The 11,139-nt window shown below is 35.5% G+C and overlaps 1 protein-coding gene across 1 annotated transcript in view; it reads right to left on the reverse strand.

Moving 5' to 3' along the window:
* The window catches only part of LOC118260087 (uncharacterized), a 30,775-nt gene extending 21,802 nt beyond the window's left edge, over positions 1-8,973 (reverse strand). The window contains exons 1-4 of the mRNA XM_035570076.2: positions 8,943-8,973; positions 8,279-8,413; positions 4,601-4,711; positions 2,884-3,062 (exon numbers count right to left, since the gene is read on the reverse strand). Of these exons, the coding sequence (XP_035425969.2) occupies positions 2,884-3,062; positions 4,601-4,711; positions 8,279-8,413; positions 8,943-8,973 (456 nt within the window). The remainder of the gene's footprint in view (positions 1-2,883; positions 3,063-4,600; positions 4,712-8,278; positions 8,414-8,942) is intronic.
* Positions 8,974-11,139: the final 2,166 nt, after the last annotated feature.

The raw sequence follows: 11,139 nt of genomic DNA on the forward strand, positions 1-11,139 counted from the left end.
TGGATATTGGATCGCTCAGTGGTGAAGAAGTGCATTATGCATAAGTATCTTTTTCTTTCTATCTTGCAAAAGGCCTCTTCAGCGTACTATTGTGAGCACATGAATCACTGAAGAAGGTCCTCATGCCTTCAGGTGCTTAAATAGCACTGCAATATATTACTGCATATTTTCTGGAGTATGGAGAGAGAGAGAGCAGCTGGTTTAAACAATTACATGAAATGATTCAAAAAGTGGTTGAATGACACTTGTCTTTGATAATGAAAGAAAAACAGTAATCACTATTATAACATATCTATGCAGTGCTTTAAATTTATTTACCGTTTTGGAAGAAAAAAGCAAAGGCATACTTTCAATGCTAAAAAGCCCACTATCAAAACATAACGGTGGGATGATTGAAATAGTTTTTCCAATGCATTAAATAAGACAAGGCTAGATGTTTAAAAAAAAAATAAAATAAAAAGATAGGCTTAAAATGAAACCTGCCAACTGGAAGAAATAAAAATAAAATTTAATTAAATATAAATGAATGTAAGACTATGAGACACTTTCTAATACTTAATCCAATTTATATAACAGTCTGTGTCTTAAAAAGGTACTTAATTGATTGGGAAGTGGAGGGTGTTTAAAAGGCATAACTAGATTTTTTTATTATTATTATTTTTATTTTTGCATTTCAGGAGTCTCATGAAGGACACAATTAGAATAAAATAAACACTTTTCCTCAATGTTCCTAAATGTTTGTATGATATTTATTTATTTATTTTGGTTTGAGACCACAATAATTAATGTTGAAATAATGATGACTGAAAGCCAGGCTACTTTGTGGTATATACCAGTGGTTCTGCAGCATAACCGTTTTAGATGGCTGCTGTTTATATCACAGCATATGCAGTGAAATAAGCCTAACACATTTTGCACTGAAAATATCAGGTGGTAGAGAATTGCAGAAGAGCAAGTTCTTTCTATAATTTTTAGTTACTTTTCACAAAATGTTCCTTTTTTTTTTTTTTTTTTTTACTTTTTTAAAGGTGTTTGCTTTTGATCAGGAAGGTTAAATGCCTGAAAACTTGAATAATTTCACTTTGGATATGAAACTGTACTGCATCATGTGAAATCTTTTCTTCATCTTAACATTACTGTCTATGAAAATTTATGCTTAGGATCACCAGGAGGAGAGAACAGAATGCACTGGGAGGAGGTGAGGGGTGAACAGAGATCCTGAACAATAGAGAAAGACTATTCTCATTAAGTCCTCAAAGTACAGTCCTTGGGAAACATTGTGTCAGCTTCTTTCAGATAAATGATAATTTGGTTTCTAGCTTTTTACTAAAAAGAAGAAATATTACAGTGAGGATTTTACTGGATTGGCTCTACTATTCATGTGGCTATTAAGGCTAGTATATATAAGCAGTCAAACGAAATACATAGATGAAAGATTGATGTATGGGATAGAGAGAAATGATGTAGCTGAAACAACAATAGGAAGGTAGATTTATGATCAGGAGTTGTATTAACTTCCCCATTATCCTCTGTTGGTTGAAGTACTCTGTACAGTCTGTCTGACAACACTGTCTTGTTGTCTAGATTATACTCATGTTTATTGCAAATCTGTGCCAGTATGTCTACATATGTGCATCTGTACATGTATGTCTACATCCTTCATATGATAAATTGACCAAAAGCTGACTATGGTAGCAGAGCTCAAAACTATTTTCAGTTCAAGGACTTGGTGCAATGCTAAGTTTTTTAAATCATTTTTGATTAGGACTTGATATGGGTTCATTTCAATGATGTGTTCAAATCTTGTTAGAGACAAATGTGTTTCTACATGTTTCTAACCAGCTAATGTACCCACTGATGTTATTAGATATAGCTAGGAGATTCACTGGATGTTACTTGGGCTTCATCTAGTAATAAACCCCTTACTAGGGCAAATTGTCTCAGCTTCAGTAAGTATTCTTGAAATAAGGTTAGAGTTAATTCTTAATGGATAATCTTGAATCTTTTTTACAAGCTCTGAAGTACTTTACCACAAAAAGTCCTGAACAGATCACAAGCTTTGAAATGAACCCATTTTAATTTTATAGATGTAATTTTTTCAGTGAATAACTTCATCACAAAGCAACACAAGGGTAACTTGTAATTACATGTAGCACCTGCTAAACCGCCCCACAAAATACGGTAAAATGCCACGTACAACAGAGTTCCTCTGTTAGTGGCTAGGGCTACGAGCAGCACCTGTGAACCAAGTCCCCCACCTGCTGGATGCCGGCTGCAAGGCGAGCACTGGAGCCTCCGGGAACTGTCCAGAGGCTGATGGTGAGCCTGCCAAAGACCCACGGAACTAACAGCTTCTAAGGAAAATTGCACTTCTATCTATCTATCTATCTATCTATCTATCTATCTATCTATCTATCTACCTACCTACCTATCTGTCTATCTATCTATCTATTTTTGATGTGATTTTTTCCCCTTTATGTTTTATTTTTTTCCCTCCAGCAGCGAAAAAAATATGTAGAATACTTGTATGTTTGTAGCTGACAGGAGAGACAGTGATTTACAGCATTAAGAGTCATTATACATCCAGGGGTTTGTAAATTATGCCATAATTCAATTCATAGACTTCTGAGGATCAGAACTTTAAGATTAAATGTGAATCCACAAAAGCCCATGAGTTTGAGTCTATGTCAGCAACTATTGTAAAGGAAGACAGAATTGCTCAACAAGCATGCTCAACATACCACATATAAAAACCATCTTTAGTACTGGTGTTATTTTGTAAATATTACAAGTCAAGATAATCAGCTTGTAAACATGAGTACAATATTACTTCACCTTATAGTTCATGACACTGTTTCCTTCCCCACCAGCCTGTATCCTTACCTTCTTGTGTTTGTAATAGTGGAGGTAGCCATTATGTTTCAGCACAAACCACCTCTTCCTCCATCCCTTTAATATTGCTGACTGTGTTCGTTTGTGCAAATATCCTCGGCAGGTAGGCCTGGGGGTATTAGGGTAACGGCTGATATCTGATCCCACCACCATGGTCAAGATATCAGGACCTAAAGTATTACATAAATAATGTGAAAACATAGGTCAAAACTATAATCCAGTGCATCAATATTTTTGAATACCCCTATGGGATGCGGAGCAGGAAGGCAGTATTCTAACCCTTATCCTTCTCCTCCCAGTGAGGAATCCAGAAATTAAATTCATTTTTTCTGGAGGACTAGTAATGGAGCCAGCTATCTGAAGACAACCCCTAAAACAGTTTTTGTGATCTATCTTTCCAAGTAGCAGCTTAGGCACTTCCATATTTTTTTAGGTTAGAGAAGTGGCTGGATTTCCTTGCCCAAATATGTGTGCATAATTTGGGGTTTATAAAAAAATTACTGAGGATGCCCAGAGTGGCACTCTCACTCTCTGCATTCTTAAGCATGTTCTTGAGGATTCTTGCTTTTCCATGCCCTGGAGTTCTTTGTGGCTATCTGTGCCCCTCACTGAGGAGGCTTGCTGTTGGAGGTTAACCTGTGCTGAGCTGCCCTCTTATCAATTGTAAAGTAAGTACTCAAGACAGGTGTTAGGTTGTAAGATTGTCTGAAAATGTGGTATTATCACCAATTCATACCATTTTATAATATTAACTGATACTATCAACACAGCTATAGCTTTGACCATAGAGGCCTGAAATTCTGACTATATCAGATACTTCTTCAGAGCAGATTGCAGTGCCTTAAAAAGGATTGATAACTGTGACTATGACACAATTTCATTTGCAAAACATTGCTGGATCTCTCTTTTGGGGACATTTGACTTTGGAAATGCTGCTTGCATGCCAAGATTCAGGCCAGGGGGTGTTCTCCTAGAGGAGTTAAAAATACCCTGTAATTAGAGATTTATCTATTGAAAGACTTGACAGGCTCTTAAATGTATCAGTGTGAATGGCACTTCTAGAATTAAAGAACTTGGTATGTGTCAAGACAAATTTGTCACTGTCTTGTAAAAGCATTTTAATTGATTGAATTTCCCATGAGCACTTGTCAAAACTATATCTGGGATAAATAAAAGAACTGCAGTAAACTGCCTTTCAGCATGTGAACACGGGTAACTTTGGGTTTCGTCATCGGAACTTGACGAAGAATGTGAAATGATCAATATCACTGAATTTCTTTGATGCTGCAAAAGGATACCTCAATTAAATAACCTCTCTGCACTCCTGACTGGTCTCAGTGACACAGAAATAACTACTCGGTGCACTGAACCAAGCTGTGAATTCTCTCCATCAGGAAGCACAAGGTATAAATAGGGTATTAGGATCTCTACAGTCACTTTCAGGGCTTTCTCAGCCACTTCCTTTAAGGCAGAAGAACCAAAAGCATTACTGATAAATGTGCTGTTTGGGGAATATTTTGTTGATACGCCCCTTTTCTTCTGTGTTTCTGGCATGGTCTAGATAAATAAGAGATGTAGGCAATGCTAGTGTATTTAAATACCAATGTATGAAACAGTTTTGTCTGGGAAAACCATTTTGTCTGGATCTTCTGAGCATTGTACAGCAATTACGACCCATCCGTGTAATTTACTGTGAGCTCAAACTCACCTTTCCTTGCCAGATTAGCAGCTTCTGAATGTGGCATGCTGGTGACATCAGTTCCGTTGACTGCTATCAGAATATCCCCAACCTGAAGACCTGCTTCTTCAGCTGCACTATCTGGAGTCAAAAATGAATTTTATTTAGACTTAATGTACAAAACATGATCAGTTTTCTTTTCTTCTAGCAAAAGAGGTATCTGTTAGAGCAGCCAAAAACTATATTTTGGGGCTTTTGTGACTTCAGCTTGGAGATGGAGCATGTTTTCCTGAGCAACCTGTTAGTGGTCTGTAAATGAAACTTCAAGATTTAGTTGCTCATTCAGAAACAGAGAATCACTGGCAGTGAAGAAGTGTCCTTTAAAAATGACGTTTTGACTTAAACGCTCTAAGAAGCAAACTGGCATTTCAATATCAGGGTTTTGTTCTAAACAAGAAACAAAGAGATTTCATGCAATGTTTTGTAAAGTCAGTAGAAAAAGCATCCCTTATTCTGTTGAACTTTGGATTTAAGACCAAAAGATGACCTAAACTACTTTCTGTGCTGATGTTTCTTTTGACATTTAACAATTTGGCCACAATATTTTGTCAGTTTTATCTTTAATGGGAAATAAGATAGAAAGTCAGATAAGGGCCAGTGAAGGAGGGACTGAAACAGATTTGTTAATATATCATCCTTTTGTGTATTGGTTAAAATGGTACATTCACAAGAACTAATACATAGTTATCTAGATCCCACCTACATATTTCTCAGACATTTTCTTTTTCTTCTAACTTATAATGAAGCATTCCTAACGTACTGTGAAAAAAATGTTTATTTTTATTTTTATTTTTATTGAAAATAATGTTCCACATCTATATTACTTAAAGTAATTTCTATGTACCCTATCATGCAGTAAATGTGTTTGTTCAGAGTGTTTCTGAGAATGCTTAGAAATCGTAGGGAAAAGGTTATTAAAACTTAATAATGAATAGTTGGCACAAAAAAGCCGCGGTTAACACTCATATATATTACAAATCATTTGCAAATCAGACATTTTGGTTTCTGTTGGCCTTGAAGATCTCATACAAAATTTTATGGTCATAAACAATCTTTAAAACTTTATTAAAATGTCTTTATTTCACTGTGCAAACAAAAAAGAATATAGATGCAAGTTTCATGTTTGTTTTAATGAAATGAGTCATATTTTGAGAGAGCAAAATTTCACTGAAAGTTTGTCTGCAAAAAGAATCCACTATCTTTTTAAAGCAACTGCATTTGAAGACAGAACATAAAAATAATTTTAATAACAGTGATATACTATGCTATTAGCTGTTTTGCTATGTTTCATTTTAATTAGTAGTTTACAGGAAAAAGTTATGTACTAGGGCTAATGCTTCACTCATGACCTATGATCTATTTATATTTAGGTACAAAACTTCCTCCCATTCTAATTTGAAAGGCCTCTTAGGTTATATTATCTCTTCAAGAGCACTAAGGCAATCTGTATGTTTACAATGGGGAAGTCAGCTAAAACTTTTAATGCTAGAGAGAAGAAACATTTCTGTGCAAGACAGATTACTTTATATGACTTGGGACTTAAATTCCAAGCTATCTGATATAACTGGTTGTTATCCAAGTACACATTGTCACAGCTGTGCTAGTTAGATGAATGCTGGTTGAATCCAGTAATTCTATTTCCTTAAAATAATCAGCAACGACTGATATTCATCTTTAACTTTTTAGTCAAATTAATGTTCTAATCAGATGAGCAGAATGACTTTTTTCCTTCAAAATTACTTTCTCAGATTCATGGTAAATCATTTTTCAACTGAATTATACTGTGAAGATTATCTGGTTTCAAGGGCTATAAATTAAAAATATATTCTGGAGTTAAAGTATGTATTTGTTTCAGGATGAAGAGGATTACATAGCCAATATTTAATCTTACTAGGTCCTTTCTACAGTATTCTGTAGGCAAAGTGTTTTTTTTTTTTTTTAATTTTTTTAAATATATTTTTAAATTTACATTATTGGCAAGACTTCAGTTGATAATGAAAATTACTGATTGCATTCAGATGTGTAAACAGTGAATGATTTCTAGGATCTTTTGACAAAATCATGTTTATTTTCTTGTACGTAATAGTAAAAGATTAAAAGGTCCTTGTATAAACAATAGATGTAGACATATAAAGAGAACCCCTTCCTACTTTTTTTTTTTTTTTTTTCTGAATAGGTCTGTCCTTTGCATGAGTTGCTCTTCTGAACTGAAGGCTTTATTTTTAGTATTTATTAAGTAGAGTGTTTGCTCTGAGGCAATTTAGAATGACTTTTAGAACTGAACAGGGACTTCATGCACAAAACATGCCTAAGGTATAAATCCAACAATGTTCAGGTCTTAAGGGAATACTCACGATTCTAATATAAATCTAGAGGATTGTAAAATGTTTGTTAATAACATTTAATAACATGTTGACCTCTGTGGATGTTTGTTTTTTTTTTTTTTTTTTCTCTGCATGTTGCTCCCTTGCTCAGATTTCTGACTTTTCTGATTTTCTCTACTGAAGTTTAATGATGATTTTATTTAGCTAAGCATGCAGTTTTTAAAATCATGGATTCAGCTTATGGGGTCATAGGCCTCTGACAGTAGCCCAGTATTCTCAGGAACCTGAACAGTATGATACATGAAGCTGGGAAAGTAATAGACCTATTCTTAGGTGCCTTGCTAAAGGGCACTCACTAGCATTGTTGGTCTGGAGAGACATTTTTAATTATATCTGCCTTTGGCAGTAGAAATCTTTGAGTACCTTCTGCTCCTTCTTGAATTCTGTTTTGTCCATCCTGAGATGCAGAGAGCGGTACAGTAAACAATACTCTAGGGTGAAACCAAGGTTTTAGGTAGCAGTCAAATGAGTACCAGTGTCTCAATCTCACTACTGTTACTGATGGGGCCAAATTTGGCTGGCTTTCCAAGGTGCCATTACACACAGCTGAAGATTTCAGGGATCTTGCAGTGGTGACTCCCAAGATCTCATTCTTGCATGTAGTTGCCAATATCATGCTCTGCATCATTCTTCTCTAGGGGAATTATCTTTTGTCTTTGTTACAGTTTAACTTGTTAAAACTCTATGCGTACTTTTTTTTTACTTTTTTTTTTTTCCCCCCTCACACAGTTTCATGAGGTCCTTCTGGAGTTCCTCACAATCATCAGTCTACCCTACAGAATTTAACATTCCATTTATTAAGGTTTGTAGATGGCTCACTGGAAACCCATCCAAGTAGAATTGTCTCCAGCTAATTACACTTTTGGGAGTGTTGTTAGGAGGATCACTGCATCCTCCATTTCATCCTGAAGGGTCTGTTGTCATTAATGGATGTCAGTCCCAAAAAAACTGTAGACTAGTTCTGAAGAAAGCCTAGATGCAGACACTTGTATGAGGTATGAACTGGCATGGAAAGTCACAGAACAGTGTAGTTCTGTTAGCGTACAGATGTGTGAGGCTCTAAGATAGCTTGTTTTGAGCTGTTCAGGTATGTTTTATTAAACATCTTAAATCAACTACTTACGAAAATTATTTACATATATGAATATTATATATTATATAATAGGTACTTTCATTTATGCATATTATACTATTATTATATCATTTAATATTATATATTTATATATTTTCGTAGCAGAATTTCACTGGTGCAAACACAACTTACTTGTGTCAACTTCAGTCACAAGGATAGGCTTTGAGAACTGGATCCGGAAACCCCAAGGGTAGTTACCAGTTCCTTTAGCAATCTTCACTGTTCTTTCACGAACTGCAGAAAATGGAAGAAGAGATCCCTTTTTCTCTGCAAATCAAATTCAATTTAACTAGCAGCAGCGTATTTTTAAACCTTTTTATTTACAGGCACTGACAGTTACTGATTGCGCAGATGGCTGGGGTGGTTTAGCATCACTCCTAGCTGTTTGATATTGCTGCTTTTCCAGGGCATACCACCCTCATATCGTGACTGACAAAACATCGCAAAGACTAACAGCGTGAATGAAATGTACTTTCATCAGCAGTTAAGTGGCTCGACTTTGTAATGAAGCGGCAGAGAAGCGCTTAGATGTTCCACTCCACTGACTACATTCTTGGAGAGAAAAATACTTCTGCTCTTTGTTAAAGGAATGCATGTCAGACCTTTAAGCTGCAAACACAAAGCACACTCTAAATTTTCAAATCCATTTATTGTACTATCACTCTTTTTCCATTTTAGAAGGTCTCTCTTGGATATCAATTGTATGCTTTTTTTTTTTTTTTTCACCCACCCTTCCCTGTTCATGCCCCACTCCCACAGCCTGTAGTCATAACTCCACCACACTGGGATCTCCTACCATCAGTGGTTTTACCCATGTGAAATGTCATGTTAGCAGAATATAAGACATAACAGAATCATCCTCAGTAAAAAGTAAAACTGGGTTTTAATTTTCTATTTCATGTTTCAACTTTTTCTTGGGGTTCAGTATCAGTACCATTTCTCAAATTGTCTTGCTTTTTTCATAGTCGTGAAAGAGTTCTGTGTAAATTTGAATTTTCTTTTGTGTCTGCTTTTGACCATTGGACTGTTTTACTGGGTTTGTTTAATGGAGGCTGATTTAATAATAATTTATGATAGCTGTTTCTTCTTCAAATTGTGTAATATTTGAAAAGTTGAAGTTGCTTTAGAGGTTACTTTACTAGCAGGCCAGTTGATATTGTTTATTTAAAAGAGCATAAATACTTCAATATGTACTTTAAGTATCTTGCTGAACTTCTGAGCTCTCCTTTGGGAAGAAAGGCAATCAAAATACTCTCCAGAATATTCTCATACAGTTTAAGGGAGATTTTTCATATCTGGAGATGCATAGAAGATATTTGTTTTCTCTCATGTTGTGAATAATTTATGAGTTCCAACAAAGAACTATCTCCGTGAAAGATAGGTGTTTCACTTTGTTCTTAGTTCTTTGAACTGTGTTACCTTTAAGTAATTTACCATATGAAAAGTGAAGGAAAATGGCACAACCCCCACAAAATTATTCACTTTATCTGTTTGCATGAGTGGGTTTAAATTGCAAATAGAACAAGACGATTCTTTCATACCCATTGAAAACTTGATGCTTTTCTTTCTTGACCAACTACGTTTGAAAGTTTGATGGAGAACGGATTTTATGACTACTACTAGGCTTTATGTCCAGAAACAGCTCTCTACAATGTGATGCTTGAAGAAGTTATGAAAATATATTACATCTACATTTATCTTGCAACAAGAGATGATGCTTAATTTTGTCTTTTTACCAGTATCAATTTTGTCAATTCATTCTGATATTTTTCAAGATAGTAGCTAAATAAGAACTACATACTTATTTATTTATTTATTTATTTATTTATTTATTCCTTCCCCTTTTAGCTTCTTGGATTTAGATTCTTGCTCCTGTCTGCATCATAAGCAACTGGCATCTTCTCCAAAATGTTGATTTCATGTTATCCTCAGAGTGTGCAAACTACTTACATTTTTATGACATTTATTACTTGTTGCTTTAGACAACTTACTTGCCACTGGTCTAGGTCTTTTGCTGAGACATCTAGGACTATTATCTGGAGAGACATCATCTCCTCTGAAAACCCAGGAAGCAGAATGAAAGTTTTCTGTATAGAAACCTCTGTCCTCATTTTCAGAATGTAGTCCCAGATCTACGGACCGAGCATCCTCAGAATTCACTGTCATGAGGATAAAACAAATAAAAGTAATATTAGTAGGCAAAATGCATGAAGAATTAAAGACTTCAGTCAGCAAGTAAGGAAGAAGTGCCCTGAGTGATGTTTGTAATGTCTCTGCTTATTTGCTGCTGTTAAAGGGGCAGTATGCAAAGATGTCAGAATATAAAATCACAAATTGGATATTATTACATACTGAACTTGAATACCAAATGCAAACGGTCTAAAGATGAGCTGCACCTGTGTAAGAGAAGTCTGGCTTTAGCCAAGTGTTGAGCTTTCTTATGCACACTACTTGATCAGGAAACTAAACAAGTTTTTGAAGAATTTAGTATGAGTTAAGCACACATGGGAAAACAAGAAGCTAAAAACTGACTGACAACTCAGGTAATGATTACTAGATTTGTTGTTTTCTTAACCTTAACTCTTCCAGATGTCTGTATTTACTTTTATTGAAAAGGAGGTGAGGAATTTTATTTTTTTTTTTGACGTAGATCTCCTGGTTTATCATAGTCTGTTGAATATTTGTCTGATGTTACCTGTGTTACTATAAGGATTTTCAGATTTGTATTTGATACTAATTTGCATTCAGAATGTCTTGTAATGAGTCTGCTGGGCCAGGCCATGTCACCCGGGTTAGCGTGGAGATGGAGGAGGACACTAATTCCTCTGCTATAGGAAAAAGCAATAATTTTCAGGCTCACAAGGGACAAGAGACAGCTGGCTGTGGGAGAGGTTGGCTCTACACAGCAGTTTGACTGGAGAAAAAAGAGGTTGTGCAGTGATGTGACAACCTCCCAAGCAGCCTGGGAGCTGGAACTGGAAGGCTAAAACCAG

This window comes from Cygnus atratus, chromosome Z (genome assembly GCF_013377495.2).
Source record: "Cygnus atratus isolate AKBS03 ecotype Queensland, Australia chromosome Z, CAtr_DNAZoo_HiC_assembly, whole genome shotgun sequence".
Lineage (NCBI taxonomy): Eukaryota > Metazoa > Chordata > Aves > Anseriformes > Anatidae > Cygnus > Cygnus atratus.